Below are 20,641 nucleotides of genomic sequence, written 5' to 3' on the forward strand. Positions count from 1 at the left end.
TCACTGATCCACTTCGACGCAACATAAAACGTCTGACTCTGAAGCAGAAGTATCTGCGAAAGCAAGCACCAATGATAATATATCTAATACCTTATGGCGGTAAACACTTTTAAATCGAAATAAGTTCTGAATCTGTCCGAATAAGACCTAAATGACCAGAATCAGGCATATACATACAACATTTTAGCTAACCCCAAACCCCGCCCCTTTACCGAGAGTCATACTGGCCCAAGTGCTACCAAAGCAAAGTCATTTTCATCAAAATAAACGGTTAAATTACAGAAAATAATAATTATGAACGACATTACGATTTTTTAACACTAAAAAAAAACGAACAAAGCTTTAATTTGTAAAAAGAATAAAACAGTTGTTATCATAATAGCCTATAGCTACAACTAATATTTTCAGCTGCACTTACATTAAAAAGACAAGCAGAAAAAGTACCAGAATAGCAACAAGAATAACTTCGGTCAAGAACATCGGGTGTTGTTGATTGTCTACAACTGTATTTCTTTCGGTCGTAGTTTAATATCCTTTAAGAAAAAAACGCTAATAATTCGGGTCATATTCTAATTCTAATCTAATTTTTGAAAACTGCAAAGGGCGCTGGTCTAGATCCTAGCACATTTTCGTCTGGGAGTTTATATTACTAACATTATTGGGTTAGGGTGCGAGTTAGCGTTTGGGTGTGTGTGGGTCAAATATTATTAAAATATTAATGCTTGACCCACCCAAACCCAGAGTCTGACCCGCACCCTAACCCAAATTTTATTTTCGCTGTGGTAGGATTTTAGACCAGCGCCCTGCAAAGCTTTAATTTTGATTCTAATCTAACTTTAAAACAACAAAACCTATCTAATTGTACAAGTCTGCCTGCGTAGCTCACTTAATATGAGCTATTGATTCGTAAGTTTTGATTGATTACTAATAGTTAAGGACGGTTACTTTATCTTAAGCAATTACAATGCTTTCGATCATTACCTATTTCATGATTTGCAATTTAACTACAAATCGGCATTGGTTTCAAGACCTACTGGTTTTAAGATAAAAATATTTTTAGACTACACTCCAACACGTGGCGAATGCTTTTGCCATATTTTTTACTAACTTGTGTGTCTTAATTACCTCTGCTCTTTGTAACTTGAACTAAATTTGCAGGTACTCTACTGACATTGAAATGAGTGTTTTCTGTTTATCTGGTCGCATCCATTTAGTCGCTATCCATTTTTCAGTAAACGGACAATTGATTGAAATCTAGGCTTTTTTCAGCTATTATTTAGAGAACCATGGTTTTCCAGAAAGCCAAGATAAAGGTTGAGGTTGTTTCGTCACAGTTAATGAACAGACGACAACAAAAGCCTTCGACGTTAAATTTTTTTTATAAAAGGGCCAAAAAATACGAAATTTTTCTTTGATTTTTTGGCAGTATTGTAACGACTTGACTTAAGTAAGTGTTTTCAAATTAGTCAACTTAGGTGTTTTGAGCAAAATGACTTGACTTGACTTAAGTCTTTTGGATGAATAACTTGACTTGAAATGAAATGTTTTCATCAAGAAATTTTATAAAATTGAGCTCATCAATATATCATATTTTTCGCTCATAAAACAATTTGCATACATGTCGCGTTTTTTCTATCGTTGACTCAGTAGGCTATTTGCTAACGTACGAGTTTAACCATTTCAATGGTTTAACGTTTTGTTTTTATGACAAGGACGTGACTTGAAGTTGACTTGCTCTAAGTATAACTTGACTTGTATTAAAAAAGACTTAACTTGAACGTACCGTAAGTCATTTCAAAATGATTTGTTTACGTCAGTGTGAGGTTCCAATTTTGATCCTATTCAAATAATGGGGCCTTAGTTCTATTTTGGTCCTGTGGTGAACTGTTTTAAATTCCGACAATGGTGTTATTCTAAATTCTGACTATAATTGCTTGAGTATATCCCAATACTGTACAAAGTAGAAATGACCAACTGTACGTTAGGTAAAAAAGACTGTATCAGGCTTACCTGGTATGAACAGCGTCATTAAGCTGCTAACGATTAAACTTTTAAATTTCGTTGCCGGCCTAAATTAACAAATTAACATTGCATAATATCTATGCTTCCATCAGTTACTTTTATTAAATTTAATAAAGAACTTTGTAATATTTTAAGCACCTACGTTGTCTATTTCTATGTTTTCAGGAACAAACTTTGAGTAAAAAGTATCAATGCGTAAACAAAGTAAGTCATGCGTTACTTTTGTAAAGAAAATTGTTTTGTTTTCTTGTTTATTTTCCTGTTTTTCTGTTTTACTTTGAACTTTTAAGCAATGCTCGTCATGCTGTGAAAAAGGAAGAAGCTATTCACCCAGACACAAAAGTTGTTCAATTCGACAACTAATCACTAACGGGTGCAAGTCTAAAAGTGCGTTCCGGGCAAATAGCCATATAGACACTTGTAAGCCTGACTGCATTCCATAATTTGTGGCCGCCAAAGATTTACGCCCAAATTTGTTTTGGCTGAAATCCTACGCCAAAATAGGACAATATATATGCCAAAAACGGCTATTTTTCTTACCAGGCCGGCGATATTTCACGCCAAATGACGTCACTGGCGTAGTTTTGGGCAAGCATTCCACGCCAAAGATCTCTGGCGGGATGGCAGTGGAATGCAATCAGGCTTATAAGCAGGGAGTCGAACCGTTTGACTTTTTTTCGGAATCCGGTTCAGTTTCGGTTTAGAGCAAATCAAAATTCGGGTTCAGCGTTCAGCCACGGTTCGACGGGTGGTACTAAATACCGAATGGTACCGAATGGTACCGAATGGTACCGAATGGTACCGATTGGTACCGAATGGCACCGAATGGAACCACATGGGATCGAATGCTAACGAATGCCAACCAAACTAATCTGTTTTACTCCTAAATCTGATTTAATTTTACACGAAGGATATCATGTCGCATGAGAGTATTTTAAAACGTATATGAGGCCTAAGGAGGGATGCAATGAACATGGTACCGAATGAAACCCAATGAAACCCAAAATAACCCATTGTAACTCGTAGAATAATCACGAAATACCGAATGGACCGAATGGAACCCAAAAGAATCCAATAGGACCTAATGTAGCTCGTTTGACCCAATGTCGTAGGAGATTTACCGTACTAAATACCGAACAGTACCGAATGGTATCGAATGGTACCGAATGGAACCCAATGGAACCCAATGGTACCAAATGATACCCATTGGAACCCAATTGAACCCAAAAGTACTCATAGAAGAATCACTGAATACCGAATGGAACCCAATGGAACCCAATTATCTCGTAGGATTATCGCTAAATACCGAATGGAACTTAATAGAACCGTTTAGTGGGTTCTATTTGGTACCATTCCGTACCATTCGGTATTCAGTGTTTCTATTACGAGTTACAGTGGGTTCTATTAGGTTCCGTTCGGTTCCATTCGGTGCCATTGGGTTCCATTCGGTACCATTCGGTACCATTCGGCACCATTCGGCACCATTCGGTACCATTCGGTACCATTCGGTATTTAGTGTTTCTATTACGAGTTACAATGGGTTCTATTTGCTTCCATTCGGTACCATTCGGTGCCATTCGGTATTTAGTGTTTCTATTTCGAGTTACAATAGGTTCTATTGGGTTCCATTCGGTTCTATTCGGTATTTAGTGTTTCTAGTACGAGTTACAATAGGTTTCATTGGGTTTCATTCGGTACCATGTTCATTGCATCCCTCCTTAGGTCTCATACGTTTTAAAATACTCTCATGCGACATGATATCCTTCGTGTAAAATTAAATCAGATTTAGGAGTAAATCAGACGTTTAGTTTGGTTGGCATTCGTTAGCATTCGATCCCATTCGGTTCCATTCGGTACCATTCGGTACCATTCGGTGCCATTCGGTGCCATTCGGTATCATTCGGTATCATTCGGTACCATTCGGTATTTAGTAACACCCCGGTTCGACCATCGTTATTTCAAAACCGGTTCATAAAGTTCCGGTTTTTGTCGGAGGCTGCCAAGTGCGTCGTGGACAACCGGAAAACGTACTCACAAGTATTGGACATATATACTTTTTAACATTTTTTTATTTTCGGCAATGTAATAAAAACTTGCAAGAAATTTAAAAGAAATGTGGCTATACCAATAAAAAAAATGCTCTCGCTATAGGTGCGCATTGACTTAAAAAGGTTTACATACACTAAACTAGATTAACTATTAATGTTATCGTGTTTCCTCAAAGTAGTTTTGTTGCACGTTCCATTCCATACGTTAGTAGTATGGATTACGACGTATGGACTCGGATTTTAAAACAAACAAACGCTTTTTTTTCACGATTTGCGCTAACACTTTACTACCTCCTTAAATATAATTAAACACGTTTTTAAGCGCAAAAAATAGTCCGAGGCCCGCCTGATTTAAAGTATTTCTAACATTTTAATAACACAATTCTTAGTTAACTTTTTGTGCGGTCCGCATAGACCTTTCTGAGGTTGATTTTGGTCCCTAATAACAAAAGGTTGTCGACCCTTGATCTAAGTTATTTATACATGAGGTATTAAAAAAGCAGTAATCATTATTAGAATATCTAAAAAATAAAAAAACATGTTTTATTTAATCAATATTAATCTGTTTTGATAAAATTTTGAATAAGGCGTAACTTTGTTCCGTTAAAAAGTTGTGACGTTATGCTGGAGTGAACCGCTTTTGTTTACGGGTTTGGTTAAGGTTTAGGTTCTTTCAAATTATTCGGTTCAGTTCCAGTTCGGCTCCTTAAAATCTTACAAAAAACAGTTCAGGTTTGGTTACGTTTTGGAAAAAATGACCCAAAACCGGTTCATAAAGTTCCGGTTTGGATATGGTTAGACTGCTTCTAAGGCCGGCTAACAAAGTAATTTAAATCAATTTCGAAATAAATGATTGAAGTCATGCAAAACTCAAGAAAGTAAATTTCACCACCTAAACATAAACGCTAACCCGACCCAAATCAAATGAATAACATTAAATTGTGGGTCACTGGGCAGTACGTGTAAATCAAAGTTCTTTTTGTAGTAGTATTATTGAAATAATTCAGGTTTTAATTAAGCACAATGTATAAACTACTTGTTACTGAATTTGCCAGCCAGGTGTTATACATACCTGGGGGGTTCAGATACACTTAAAAAAATTTTTCAAAATAAAGTTTGCTTGTGCTCTTTTCACTAATCCAGGTGTTATACATACCTGGGGGGTTGAGGTAAACTTAAAACAATTTTTTCAAAATAAAGTTTACTTGTGCTCTGTTGACTAATTCATGTGTGTATCTATAACCAAATGTGCCAATTGCATTCCAGTGCCTTGCTGCCAAGTCTTTGGCTTAAAATTCTATCCAAAAAACATTCTAGTGGCCTTTTCTGGTGTAGGATTGCGGCCAAAAAATTAACCAAAAATTAGGTTATGGCATTCTGTTGGGCTTAGTAGTTTAGATTTTATTGCACTTTTTCCAAAAATATTAGTTGTGCACTGTGCAGCAGTAGTGGTGGCCCACTGTGGAAAGTGTAGCAAGTGCATAACCACAAGTTTTTTTTCAACCTTTTAAAAGTGCACCTGAAAAAAATCTGAACTGCACCCTTATTTATCGCATCGGCATACATTTAATGTATGCAATACAGAGTGCATCGGAAAATCATAGTGTGCACATGGAAATTAAAAAGTCACCCGAGGTTCACTTTTTTAACTTTGTTGCAGCTGGTTACCCCGATTTTTTCGGCCTGGCACCCGCGAGATCTTGTCAAGATTGGCCATACTTTCCAAACTGGATGGAGTTGTCGTATGCAATCTAATTATGCACACTAAAGGTCAGGTATTCTCCTAACAACTCAACAGTTTTTTTTTAGTTTAGGTGTACACACTGTACAGTTTTCACTAGTTGATTTGTGCACTGAACATCAATTTCTTTATAAAATGTTGGCATGGGCCACCGAATGTAGTCTGTGTTTAGTCAATATGAATAATTTATATAGTCTCAAATTAAACATCTTTTGTGTAATTTTCAGCGCTGTATAATAAACAATTTGCCATGAAACGGAATTTGCTTCATTCAACTGTTTACTGTTCTGCATTTTCTCCTTGCGGAAAATACCTCGCGGTTGGAACGAACTTCGGTGAAATCACAGTCTTTGATATTGCAGCAATACTATCCAATGTCGTTGAAGAAAAATCAGAAAATTCTCGCAAACCCATTAATACATTTTCTGGCCATGACGGACCGGTTTATAATTTAGCATCAACTGACTTACTACTAATCAGTGGTGGCTTAACCGGCGTTAATGTTTGGAAGTGGACTGACATAACGCAGCCAAATTGCACTGTTAAAAAGCAAGAAGCATTCAGCATTGACTGCTGCATAACAAGCTTATGTTATGGCGACAAAAGCAACCAGTTATTTGTTGGTGGCGAAAATTTGGTTGTTTCTAAGTGGGATATGCAAAGTGGAAGTTTATGTGGGAAGTTTGAAGGACACCAAGAGTACATTCACGACATTGCTTTGCTTTCAAATTCGCTGGCTACTGCATCTGAAGATGGAACTGTTAAGGTAAGTAAGTTTTATTGTTTAGCCATAGAATCGGTGCAAAGACTGGTTTCGTGATTGGGGTTGCTGCTGGTAAGTAGTTTAAAAAAATCAACCCTTGCAAATAAAAAATTGGTTAATTTGCACTGCTTCTTTGTGTTGTGTATAATTCTTAATTGTTAATATATATATTACAACTAACATTAGCAATACTGTTTGTCATCATTTCTTTAAAATGGAGCCAATTTAGCAAGTTTTTACAAAAGGGGATTGCCCAATTTTTATGATTTCCTTTCTAAACTGTAAGCACGTTGAGCGATACGAAACCATTGCCCGGTGAAAATTGTGTGATTAATTGTGGTGGAATCATAATTCGACTATCAGCAGTGCAGTTTCCTAAATTCTATGTACAGGACTAGGCTAAATTACGAGAATGCCTTTCACCACCTGCAATAGTCAACGAAGATAGTTTTTCCCAGGTGTTATTATGCCACCATTAGCACAATATCTGTGCCGAGCTGTGTCTCCAGTCAGCTGAAATACAAGATGTGGTTGAGAGATAATTTTTTTAATGTAAATTGCACATTTAACATGTGATCTAGAATATACTAAAAGGGAATACTTTTACATTAACTATCATAACTTAAAAAATGGAGACTTTGAAACGCGCACAGCAGTCACCAATATACCACCTTAAGGTCGACCAAACAAGAAACGAAAAAGGGCATTTAGCATTTGATTTTGGTTTGGCATTAGCTTAATTGCATGACCCTATTTCATTAGAAACACTGCAGCTTCAAACAGTTTGTTAAAACCTGACAAAAACTAACATAAAACGATAATATCACCTACGAAAAGGGGGTCCGAACCCCCCAATTGCAAATCCATTTGCTTTGAGCACTAGGTAATGCAGTGGGGTAATAGGCAAAAGTTTCTTGCACATGCCACAATTGCATTACTTAGCAAATCTAGTAAAATGTCACATTTTGTTAAATTAGTAAGACTGCCAACCTGATTTTCGTTAAATCAATAAATAAATCAAATTTCTCTTGAAACTGCTAACAGATATGGGATTGCCAAACTTTCAATGAAGTGAAAACGATTGAGCCTTCGAAGAACAAATCGATCAAGCGACCTAAACTTGGCAGTTGGATAAAATGTCTGGCAGTGGATGACACACAAGAATGGTTGGTTTGCGGAGGTGGACCAATGACATCTCTGTGGCATATCAGGTCTACCAGCCTGGTACATCCTGCCATGGATGTAAGTATTAGGTTACTTAATTGACTAGTTTGTGCAACTCATGGTTAAGCTTTTTCAGTAACTATAAATATTGTTTTACTTTTCCTCATGCTGATGCACTAAGTGGGACTGAACTTTTTTGTACAAATTTGTTTTTTTGCTTCACAAAAAATTTTTTTGGGGGGATGGTTTTGACTCAAACTGAGCTCCAACCATTATGCTCTAAAAATAGTTGAGTTATATAAGATTTTACACTGAACCAAAGGTGACATTTCGGCTGAAATTTAGGTATAAAGAATTGCTGCCGGAATGGCGTGCGGGTTAAATAATTTTTTCGCAGGTACACCATATCGGTAAAAAATTATTTTTTTTTACCAGGCCATCCCTCTACCTCCTTAAAAATATTTAAACTACGACATTGGTTGCCTATTTGTGCACCTAGCGATAACCCCGGTTTTCTTAGTTTAATTCTTCGTTACTTACATCATATATTTTTCACCATTTGGATTCAGAGAAATTTTGTTTATTCGAAAGAAAATTTGTGTTTATTTTCCAAATAGAAAATATTTCATTAATTATCGTACGATTCATTGTTTCAGACACCCAAAGAATCAGTCGATTTCATTCCGCATTCCCTTCACTTCTTTGAAGATGAAATCATCGGCAGCGGCAATCAGCCTTTCATTCACAGATGGAGACTGAACGGTAGCCACAAAGCATCAATACCGTGCAAGCTTCGCAACATTTTCAGCATTGCGTTCAGTCGAGGCGAAACCAAAAAACTCCCACTCGCAATTACTGGAACTGGCAGTGAAATTCAACTTTTTACTAATATTGGGTACGATGGACCTTGTCTGTCTCTTGTTTGACCAATTTAAAACTATGTCGTTTGTCAGTTCGGAAAATGATTCATTTTGAAATGACCTAAATCCCAGATAAGTCGGTTGTAAATTAACTTAAGTCAAAGTTAAGTCATTTTGGAAAAGAACAAAGTCCAAGTCAAGTATTTTTGAACAATTAACATGTTAAGTCCCAGGCAAGTCATAATTAGAGCTACAAGTTACGTCCTTATCATAAAAAATAAACGTTAAATATTAAAATTGGTAAATACGTTCAATTATAAGCAATAAACCAAATGAAAAATAGACCCAGACGCAACATATAGCAAGCAAATAGCTTTAGGTGCAAAACATAAGATAAATTACCCAACTTTATAATCATATGCTTAATGAAAACCCCCTATTTTAACCCAAGTTATTTGACGAAGAGACTTAAATCAAGTCAAGTCACTTGTCCAAAAGACTTAAGTCAAGTCAAGTCACTTGTCCAAAAGACTTAAGTCAAGTCATTTGGTCCAAAAGACTTAAGTCAAGTCAGGTCACTTGTCCAAAAGACTTAAGTCAACTAGTCGAGTCATTTTGCCCCAGATATTTAAATCAAGTCATTTTTTACAACACTGTCGTTTCTATCTTTAATTGTCTTTGTACATTTTCTGCCACTTTTGCTGCATTGTTTTGTTGCAAATAAAACACTTTATGATTCCCAAGAAGTGGATTTTGTGACATCACATGAACTGTTTAAGGTTTAAGAATTATAATTTGAATACGGTACAACGAATCAGTTTATAAAAATTTAACGACAAATTTGTGTATGGTTATACTTTTAGACAGGGCTGCGCAGTCGATTACAAATAACCCAGTTCGAGTTCCAAAGTGTGATTTAGTCTCGAATCCCGAGTCCGGCTCAAACTGTACCGGTACAACCTGTATTTAGCCCGTAAACGTAGGGTAGATATTCAGCAATCAACTCATAGGGATGTCATATCTCTTATCCACCCACAATATAACAATACGCAGTTGGAAAATATTTCACCGAACGCTATTCCACCTTTACATTTGACAGTTGCGAAATTTGGTAGCCTACTGCGCACGTCGGACTAGGGACTCGATTAGCCTATCTTACGTGGTCTTACTCCAGTCACGAGTCCGGCTCCAGCAAAACAAATTGACTCCGTCGAGTCTCGAGTCCACAGCCCTGATCTTACGTTAAACAGCTTAAGTAGCGGTCAAAAAATGGGTTAAAATGAATAAACGTATATTGAAGCCTTATCAAGTAATATTCTCTAACTCCGTTACCGAGTATTTCGTCATGATGGACTGACCAGGGTTCATTGAGGCTTAACAATGCCCAAAGCGAACAGTCTCGGCATTTGGTATTTAGTCTACTTTATTATATTTTTGCTTGAAGTCTGAGTTATTCCTTGGATCGCCTAAAACTAATCCAGGTTCCCAAAGAGATTTGCAAAACCCATTTTAACAACCCGTAGTCCATAGTTTATTAAGTTAAAAGGACAGTTGTTTTAGCGCCCTGCTCCTTTGGAGTCCGATAGAAGCTATAGACTTCTGCAGGCGTCAGTTCTCGCCTAAGGGTTAACGCATTCCCTAGTCGTTCTAGCAGACTCCAGCCATAATTAAGACCGAGATAAGAACAACGCCAACGTCAGAATAAAACACAATTCGGAAAAAGGCCAAAATAAGACTAATAATTAATAGTAGGCCTATTAGTACCGCCTAAATCGGAATAATTCCTAAATCCGTCGGAATAAGATCAAAAACGTCAGAATCAGCCCTAAACAACACTGGAACCAACCCCTAAGTACATCAACAACTCCCCTAATAACTTTAACGCTAACCCATTTTCTAACCCCACCCATTACTCACCACTAACCCCAAACAGGACCAAAACGGCCGGTGCCAAAATAGCGGCGCCCTGACGGCGCCGGTCAGACTGTGGTGTCCAAACGAAGTCACCGAAACGGCCGATACCAGACCGATGACCCCCGATCGTCCCATACCTTCTTCCCACAAGTTCGGGCGTTATTTTGGCCATTTAGGCCTTTTTCCGGTGAATTTGGGACTTATAGTCCGATGAATTTAGGCCTAATTCCGATGAATTTAGACCTTATTATGAAGATTGTAGGCGATTTTGATCTCATGCTGTACTGGATATTAGCCTACTGCGTATTTGGCTGTTTTATGTCGTTGGTCTTAATGCTATGGTTTTATAGATTTTTCTGCGTTGGGTATTGTTGCGTTTTAGGTATTATTGTGTGTTCCCCGTTATAACAACTAACAACCAACACGAAAATAGGATCAAGTGAGAGGTAACCCAATTACGAAATTAATATTTGTGTGGCCAGATGTGTGAAAACAATCAATTGAACTGGTAATATGGTAAGGCACCGCAAATATTGAGTTTGGCACGCGAATAACTGTACAAACTGGTTTACTAAATCGCGACTAATTCGAAGAATTAATATTCCACGGCGAAAACCCGACAAAACACGCTGCCGCTCGGGATTGTTTGCGAGTGACAGTGAGGCCGGATTTTCGCTGTAGCGAGTTCTTCCTTTCTGTGAGTGTGGAGATGGTGCTTGAGCCATTGTAAAGTTTTTATATAGGAATCGTTCCTAATCCGGCTAAAAACTATTAGCTGCAATCATGGCTACCGAGCAAATGACGCTTAGGGGGACCCTTGTCGGTCACAAGGGATGGGTCACCAAGATAGCGACTACCCCTGCTATTCCCGAGATGATTCTGTCGGCCTCAAGAGGTAAAAAAAGATTACACTTTCTTGTCCTATATATGGGTTAATTTTAATTACCGAACTTCCATCGGTAAGTTTTTATGAGTAACACATTTCCCAGGTAAGGCTACGTCGAAATTGAAACAAAATAATTTTAAGATTACCAAGTAACGTCCTGTTTACAATAAAGTCAATAACCAGATAAACATGTGACCAGAGGCGCCGAATAAGTTGATTAAATTACTACAAAATGCGGCGCTGTTCTAGAATACTAACATCAGGAAACAATTGTTAGAGCAACACACATTATTTGGGTTTGTGTGGGTAAAGTATTATTATTTAGTAACCAGATTGGAAACTTTAAATTTTGACTGGGGAGACGATTTTACAGCTTAAAGGCTGTAATAACATTTCCGCCCAAATTTGCGCGGCTGTAATAACGTTATTTGTAAAATTTGCACGTTTAAAAATGAGGTACTATACTAAAAAGCGTTAGCGCGGCGAAAGTTTTGCGCGTTTGAGTGATTTTGGCTCGCTGCATTTTACGTTCATCGGCCTTACTTTCCAACCTGATTTGATAATATCGCTAGAGTGTACAATGTCTAATTGATTTTTGCGAAACACTCGTAAAATAACATTTTGTGTTTTTTTTTCAGACACTCGAAAACATACAACTTATTGTCAAAAATTTAGAAGTGTAGTGTGTACAATGTTAAAATGATATCTGCGAAACAATACTAAAGCACATTTCAAATATTTGCATTTTTTCAATAAGTTGAAAATCTACGCAAATCGTAAAGGGGAACTGCTACCCAAACTGCTGTCAATATATAGTTCGTTATCTTATTATGGTTTTCTTAGTAGCCGAATTTGCACTTGTATTTCCAGAGTATTTTGATGCCCTGCCAGATATCCAAGTCGTTAAAATGCTCCACACAGCCACATTAGGAGATGCGTGTTTACCGATTGTCAAGTTGAGATTCATAGTTTAACCCCAGATACAAAATTTTGCAGCCATCACCGCACATTTTAGTGGGAATTGCTAATAAATTCGCTCAGACATGAACTGATACCTGTGCTTACAGACAAACTTCCAGCGTTTTGTAACAATAGCAAATGTAACGTCACAGACGCAAGGGTAACTGGTCGCCAGATTGGAAACTTTGGATATTGCGCGGGGGAGGTGTTTTGCAGCTGAAAAAATGCGCGGCTGAAAAAAAAATTTCGACTTGAACTTGCGCGGCTGAAAATAAACCATCAGGCTACCGAAAGTTGTAAATTGCGAATTTATATTAAACTCTCAGCGTTCATAGAATACTTCAATCACTGCGCAATTTTTGGTTGGTGTACGGGCGCAGTGCGCAGGTAAATATTTAAAAAGTTGGATAGTATAGCATTTAATATGCAATATTACTCGATATTGCCTAATTTGACGTCACTAAACACGTGACCGTTGTCCACTGATGCGTGACCAAATCGCCGAACTGTGCGTTGCGTTTCGCAGGTGATTTTATATAATGCATTATATTTTATGCGTCTTATAAACTAGCGTTAAAAAATGTTATGCAACTTCAGTATGCGGCCCGCCAATTTTTTTTGTGCTTGTTAAGTTTCATACAGAAGTTTGCGCGGCTGAAGTTTTGCGCGTTTGCTCGAGTCAGATTTGCGCGGCTGAACACATTTTCTATAAAATGCGCGGCTGTGACCGCGGCTGAAAGTGGGATAAAATCCCCCGCGCAGGCCAAACTTTCCAACCTGGACTGGTCGGAGGTTAAGCGTTCGATTTGCTAAAAGCCTTGATGCAGCTTCCAATAAAAACAGACACATTGCTTTTTTATGTGCTTTCGCGAGTGAAAACAGTTAATTGTAACGATGATTAATTATTAAATTCAAACTAAATGCCAATATTTAATACCAAATTACATCGCATTAAAACAAATATGTTTTTTATTTATTTTTAGATCAGTCCCTGATCGTGTGGAAGCTGACCAGGGATGAGAACACCTATGGTGTGATGAACAGGAGATTGTGCGGACATTCCCACTTTGTATCGGACGTTGTCATCTCGTCTGACGGACAATTTGCTTTGTCTGGATCGTGGGATAAAGACCTGAGACTTTGGAACTTGCAACAGTATGTTTATCCTTCTATTTTGTATCAATTTTAAAGTATCTCTAAGTATGTTCAAAATATTTAATCGTTGTGTCAAATTTCATTTTAACGGAGTAACTTATTTAAAACTACACTCTTTAAATTCAAATCTTGTTTTTATAATATAGGCCAGTGTTTTGTAGATATTTTTTGGTACAATGCCTTAGGAATAGGGATGTTCAAAGTAGAATCCCAAGGTATTCTAGAATAATAGGTTTCGAATCTAGAATAACGAATCCAGAATAGCGAATCCTAGTATATTTTTATTAAATTATTTATCCTCGATTTTGTTTGAGGAAGGGATTAATCTTAATCTACCCTACAGGGCCCACAATCACAGCAAAAAATAGCCCAAACAATTTTCTAACATGTGAACATTATAATAAAAAAAACTCTCTCATATGTTTAACATTCTTAACAAAGTTCTGTCATCTTAAGCCGTTCTGTAAACTGTAATATGTCAACTGCCCAGGTTGTGTCCAAAACTTATATTTTTGCCAAAAGTGAGCAAATGCAACACTGCACATAAAAGTCTTAAGCAATTCGGTCCTGATTTTGAAGGCATTATTAAGTATTATTGCTTCTTTTTTGACTAACATGATCTGCTATGCAGTCATATGATGTACTGCAAAGAATACAAAGTTATTATTGACATAACGAATTCTTGACAATTACGTGGTGCATAACTGCATAATTTCCCTGAATATTGGCCTAAAGTTGACCTTAAGTAACCCCATAGGGCATTTTGTGGACGGCCAGCACGTTTTGCAACGCTATGTTACTTTTGCAACTTAACGCATTTAGGGAAATTGCAAATTCCACACCAGACATTACACGTTAGCCGCTCGCCCAATAACGCTTGATTGACACTTAATTATTAGACGAACGTTATCGCGAGACGCGGTAATTGGTCGCCCGAAAAAACGCTGACAGTGCACTACAAGGTTACATTTAAAGCAAGCACTGTAAATTGGTCGCCGCGGCGACAGGCCAACTTACCACACGCGTTTGTGCAATTAGGCGCAACAATCCGCGGTAAAACATTAAATTATATCGGTTCCAATTACCCGAAATAAATGGCAGAATTGGATTCGAATCCCATCTGGATTCGAATCCAAGGATTCGATATTCTACTTTGAGCATCCCTACTTAGGAATAGTTTTGTTGAACTCATGACACATCCAGGAATAGGAATTTTGTAACTTTTGCTTATCTGTTTGCTTTCATCAGATATTAGTATTTATTTTCTTCATTGACACATCAGGCCTTAAAAAATTTGCTTAGATTTTTATTACCTTGGATTAAATTAAGTTTATATACGAAACTGAAATATTGAACAATGTCCTTGGAAAATTTAAACCATGCACGAATTGAGAAAACTCCAGTTTAGGTGCTAGTTTTTGGTGGTTGATGATTAAAACTTGACACGTCAGTTTGATTTTCATGATAACTGTTCTGCAATGATGAAACCACCAAAAATAAATATTGTGATTTTGATAACTTTACAATATGTAATTCTCTCAATTTGGTGAATTGACGATTTATTAGACAGGGCTTTTTAAACCTTTCTAAACCCACTAGCTTACAAAATGTGCCCTGCATCAACTTTTTTTGCAAAAAAAGGTCTAATCACATTGGTATAACTTTGAACTTTGTAAGCTTCACTTTACTGTTTTTTGTGTATTTTGTGAAAGCCTGTTAAAATAGTTATGTGGTCCACAAAACTAAGGAAATTTCTTAACACTTGAGGTGAATTTTTATCTTGGGGAATTCCCCTATTTTATTTCAGACATTGAGAGCATACAAAGTGAGCGTCATAAAAAACATAATCAGACACAGCCAATTTATGTCCAGCAAAAGCAAACATATGAATTGAAACGGATAAGTGTGCAATTGTTAACTTCAGGCAAAAATCTAAATGAATATAGTGAAATAGGTGTCCCAACCCAACACCCCACCCCCATTTTTGGATACGCCACTGTACTTAGTAATTTTTGGTAAAAACTCTTTAATTTCAGAGGAGTAACCACAAGACGCTTCTGTGGTCACGAGAAGGATGTGATGTCGGTTGCTTTCTCCGGCGACAACCGTCAGATCATTTCGTCGTCCAGGGATAGAACGATTAAGTTGTGGAACACCTTGGGTCAATGCAAGTACACCATTATGGTGAGTGACTGAGGAAATATAGCAAGTTCCACTTTAAGATCTTTGCAGTGTCTAAAATACAAAGCTATCAAGCTAAGTATTTTTTTGCTGCAATAGAAAAACTACTAATTGCCATTGCCAAAAATGCATACCTCCAAACTTATTGATATAAGTTTTGCAACTTTGTAAGTTGGTTAAATAATGAACGCTTGAAAAACTCTGAATAATAAGAATTGCGTTTCCACCGTTTATAAGCAAGCTTTGACAAGATTTCAGTCATATTAACTGCTAATATTGGTACAAGTGTGTATTAAATGTCGGTATATCCCCAGCTACTTAACAAGATCCGTACATAGTGTACAAAATTTTAAAAACTTAACTTATTAGGATTTTTATCAGAAAATCTAAAGATCACCCTTTTATGCAAACCCAACCATTTTTGGTCGTCAATTAATACTCTCCTGAAAGACAGTTGTTTAATTAAAACCACCACCACCAATTACAGAAATGAACAGCAAAGTTAAGTACAAGTATAATCCACTTGTATTCACTGAATTGAGATTTTGGATTACTTCATAAGTGCAATATGACAAGCAGTTTAAGGAATTCTGTTCTGCTTATCAGTAATAGTTGTTAAAGGCGTGTCGCACAACTACAGTATGTGACCCTGAGTTTAGCTGTAAATTGACTACAATCTTTGTTTATTCCATTCTTTAAACAGGAGGACAATCATACTGACTGGGTTTCGTGCGTTCAGTTCTCACCCAATCCCAACACTCCAATCATTGTGTCTTGCGGTCACGACAAACTGGTCAAGGTTTGGACTAAAACTATTTTACAGCACTTTTTTGCTTTATTTATATATATTTTTTTAAGCTTGTTTGTTTGTGAAACAGTTAATAAGCCTATTTTTCATAGAGTTGTATGTGTTTTTGTTAAATGGCAAATATTTATAGTATTAAAAAAAAACAATTTTGAGGTGTTAGGACAAAGCCGCAAAATTGCAATCATTTACTTATTTTTTATCCTGGTGCCCAGAATCGGAATAAAAGATTATTTTAGGACAGTCGTTGATGATTTCAAACGAACGCTTTTCTTTGATTAAAATAAAAAGTGATCTTTTTGATGAAACCACTTCTGAACAAAATCGATTTTGTTCTTGGGCGATTATTTAATTTATTTTACTCAAAAATCCACCGTGTTTTGCATCATTAATATTTTGGCCAACTTATTTTACTTGTTGTTTCCTACTGTTTTATTTGATACAACTGATTTTGTTCAGTTCAAACAACTTCTGTTATTGTTTTTTCAAAAGTATTGTTATTACACCCAAGTCATTATCTGTTATAATTACATAAACTTATACCACAGTAACTTGTGCAACTTATTTCCAATGAATATAAAACAACAATGTTATATAAAATAAAGATATATAATAATATTAGTAATAAACATATTATTACATGATGTACATATAAGCAACTGAAATACAGACTAACCAGCTGAAGTACAAAAGAGCTCTAGAGCTCCTTACGCTTGTGAAGGACAAACCCAAAAATAAAATCCTTTGAGCCCAACTCGTTGAAAAACATAGAACAGTTATAAACAATTTAGACAACTTAACACTTTTCATGTAGGTCTGGAACCTTACTAACTGTAAGCTAAAGACCAACCACTACGGACACACCGCCTACATCAACTCCGTAACAGTCTCGCCCGACGGTTCTCTGTGCGCCTCCGGTGGTAAAGATGGTCAAGCTATGCTGTGGGATTTGAGTGAAGGTACTTTTTGATATAAATTTAGGTTACAAGTCTTTAAATCTGCCATGGGCGTATTACGGCTTTACCAGTTGGGTAAACAGCTTATAGTCTAAAGCAGGGATGACCAACCTTTTAGCATAATGGGCCGCATTGCCACTTTAAAAATTTCGATGGGCCACAAAACCTATTAAATTAAAGGGGGTGACATCATAAGGTGTGTCATATCGTTATGTCATAAAACAACTTAACTTATAAACACCCGCTCTTCGAGTGTGCACTCGTATGCAAATATACAATTATCATCCGAGTTGCGAAAAATGAAAAAACTGTCCGGAAAAACAAACATTTATAAAAAAAAAACATCTTCCTTTGGATCACCATTCGTGTTTGGTGACTGTTGAAATGCGACATTATACTTGATTAGAGTCTCAGAATAAATATCAGATTAGGCCTAGATGAAATATTGCACGTTCAACACGTTTTGATGATAGTGGAAACATTTTTTTAAATAAAGGCTACTGAAAGTGAGAATAAGTGGTGGGGCCACACATAAACATCAGGCGGGTCGGACATCCCTGGTCTAAAGTCTACCATTTGACTGGTGGTGAAGTAATTTATAAAATGTTAACAAGGTATCACATCCCAGTTCGTAACTAACCTTTTTGTTTCAATAAAATTTCCCAGAATTTTATATTTATCCTTAATTTTATAGTTTTTTGCTTAACCTTGATTATATATATCTTTGTCAAAATTTCAAGTGGTTAATGATTATTACATTGAGATTTCCTTTTGAAAATCATGAAACATAGAATTGTTCTATGAAACCACATCTGAGATTTCTGACATAGCAGTTTATATGCAAAACAAACTCCTTCAAATAGTAAAGTCCCCTTTTTAATTAACTTTTGCATAAAAAGTATACTATCTTTTGTAAATACGACAATTTAACAGAGACAATAACTCTGTTTTATTTCAGGCAAGCATCTTTATACTCTTTCCAATGGTGAAAGTGAGATTCATGCGCTTGCATTCTCGCCGAACCGATACTGGCTCTGCGCCGCTTGTGGTCCCACCATTAAGATCTGGGATTTGGAAGGTAAACTTTTATTTATTACACATTTTCTTTGGGCCTTTTGTGTGACATTTGACTATATACTTAACTTTTTACCAACTAATTGTCAATTGTCACTTGTCACCTTTTGAAGAATAGTTATTTTTTCACATAAACCCCAACATTTTTAGTTAACCCGTTTGCAACTAAAAAAACAGATAAAGATACATTTTTATAGTGATGAATGTTGAAATTATTCTTATAATTCCACCTTATAAAAAGTTGGTCTTTATCTTTTTTTGTTTTTCTCTTAAATGACAGGTCACAGCTGTATTTAAGGCGAAATTTCAAGTGGTTGATGATTATTTCATTGAGATTTCCTTTTGAAAAGCATGAAACCTAAATAGCCATATGAAACCACATGTGAAATTGCTGAGACAGCAGTTTATATTAAGGTCAAACATAGTATCAAAAATATACAATATTCTTGATTAGTAACAAAGTTTCGCATGAAAAAGTTTTGTTTTTATTTTGTATTGTGCTTTTTATTCGTTGTGGTAACTCTCTAGCTTGACACTAGAGGAGGGGTTCTTAATCCGGGATCCATGGACCCCTTGAGGGGCATTGAACTAGTTTTGGGGATCCATAAAGGTCTAATTGAAATATTAGTGTATATTTAAGTAATCAATTTATATAAGAAAAGGCTTTAAATTAAAAAATGAAACTGTTTGGCATTTAATGCATTAAGAATCCATTTTACTATCACATTTTTTTAGCAGACTAATGAAGCCTATTTGTATTGTAATGTAGTAAAATTTCTGACGTCATTTTTGAAATTTTTGTGTACAGTGGTTCACGCGAGGCAAAAACAAATTTAGGGGTCCACGGTTAAAAAAAAGAAAAGTAAGGAACCCATGCACTAGAACTAATATCTCTTCAATAAATATATTTCGCAGGTAAATCGCTGCTTGACGAGCTTCGACCGGAGTTGTTGAACCTTAACAGCAAGGCAGGACAACCGGAATGTTTGTCGCTTGCTTGGTCGCCCGATGGTCAGGTAGTTATCACTGTTTTTCTCCCTTGTTGTCATTTGATTCTGAAATATTAGTGTTACTTTTTCAGCCAAATGAATTGATATGCATATTAAAAAGGCTAAAATAACCCTATATATTTTTCAGTCTTTGAACAGTCTTTTATTTTAATTTAAGCAAGTTTTCTAACTAGAAACAAGTGTTATCTTAGGGAAACATCAATGAAAATACATTCGGTAGAAAATGTAATAATAACATATTTGGTTCAAGCCCCCTTTTTAAAGCATTATGTGCTACATTAGCTAAGAGCATAATGTTATCTGTTATTTAATAGATATAGCATATGTTGAAGTCTTATATGCTAAAAAATAAGAACTATTTCTCATTTTTTCGGTTTTCTGCTCGATTTTATATTACACGTTGTCAGAGGTGATTTTGGAGTTCTTCCATTCACTGCTTTTTCAAAATTAATCTAAACTTTTTCCCTATTATTTAGATTTTAGAAGTTTTGTGACTGGTTCGGGTTTTCTATCTTTAGGTTAATGAAAATACATTACAATTGTAAAATTGTTGTTCTGGCAAAATTAACAAATTAAAGTACCAACGGTTTTTTTTTTCGCTTATAGTTGAAAATATATTGCCCTGAGGAAGTTTTTCCGAATAGGTTGGTACAAATAAAATTTGCAGGAAGAACAGTTTTACGATTGAAACCATGCCTGGCAGCAGCAGTATATTTATTGAATATGCATTAGTTAGGTTGAACATTTTTAAATTAAATTTTATCCTGCGTTAATATATTTTCAGACCCTCTTCGCTGGCTACACTGACAACCTGATCAGAGTATGGCAAGTCTCTATCCTCGCCAGCCAATCAGTCCAACAATAATATTAAAGAATAAAAGTGGACGCAAAGCTTTACTTGTGTGTGGCCTGTTTTCTATAGTCGATTACTAGTTAAGCTTGGATATTTAACAAAACTATAGAAGAAAAACACACACACATACGTTTACAACAGTAATCTAGCTCTTTTGCTTTTTGACAAACCATTACGGTTTACATATAATAGTACACCTAAAAACCTAATCTGTCGGTCAGCAATGGAAGTGTAGCGGCAGGCTAGCGA

At 36.2% G+C, this 20,641-nt stretch overlaps 2 protein-coding genes across 5 annotated transcripts; both read left to right on the forward strand.

Annotated features, from left to right (window-relative positions):
- The first annotated feature begins 2,281 nt into the window (after positions 1 to 2,281).
- Positions 2,282 to 9,242, forward strand: LOC146141575 (THO complex subunit 6 homolog). Of its 4 annotated transcripts, XR_014498689.1 has the most exons (6): positions 2,282 to 2,409; positions 5,731 to 5,840; positions 6,039 to 6,577; positions 7,619 to 7,816; positions 8,395 to 9,112; positions 9,173 to 9,242. XR_014498689.1 is itself a non-coding variant. In XM_083389702.1 (5 exons), the coding sequence occupies exons 2-5, from the start codon at positions 5,828 to 5,830 to the stop codon at positions 8,662 to 8,664; spliced, it is 1,020 nt and encodes a 339-aa protein (XP_083245828.1). In that variant the 5' UTR covers positions 2,282 to 2,409; positions 5,731 to 5,827; the 3' UTR covers positions 8,665 to 9,242. The 4 variants fall into 4 exon arrangements, 3 of the variants coding, with proteins under 3 accessions (XP_083245828.1, XP_083245829.1, XP_083245830.1); XM_083389702.1 differs by having other exon boundaries at positions 8,395 to 9,242; XM_083389703.1 differs by lacking the exon at positions 2,282 to 2,409 and adding an exon at positions 3,795 to 4,059 and having other exon boundaries at positions 8,395 to 9,242.
- A 1,943-nt stretch (positions 9,243 to 11,185) lies between these two features.
- LOC146141576 (small ribosomal subunit protein RACK1-like) lies at positions 11,186 to 20,436 on the forward strand. Its single transcript, XM_083389497.1, has 8 exons — positions 11,186 to 11,407; positions 13,342 to 13,513; positions 15,550 to 15,697; positions 16,398 to 16,493; positions 17,314 to 17,458; positions 18,414 to 18,533; positions 19,445 to 19,545; positions 20,324 to 20,436. Exons 1-8 carry the CDS (start codon positions 11,296 to 11,298, stop codon positions 20,402 to 20,404), a joined length of 975 nt encoding a protein of 324 aa, XP_083245623.1. The 5' UTR covers positions 11,186 to 11,295; the 3' UTR covers positions 20,405 to 20,436.
- The last annotated feature ends 205 nt before the right edge of the window (positions 20,437 to 20,641 follow it).

Source organism: Ascidiella aspersa, chromosome 5 (assembly GCF_963924565.1).
Source record: "Ascidiella aspersa chromosome 5, kaAscAspe10.2, whole genome shotgun sequence".
NCBI lineage: Eukaryota > Metazoa > Chordata > Ascidiacea > Phlebobranchia > Ascidiidae > Ascidiella > Ascidiella aspersa.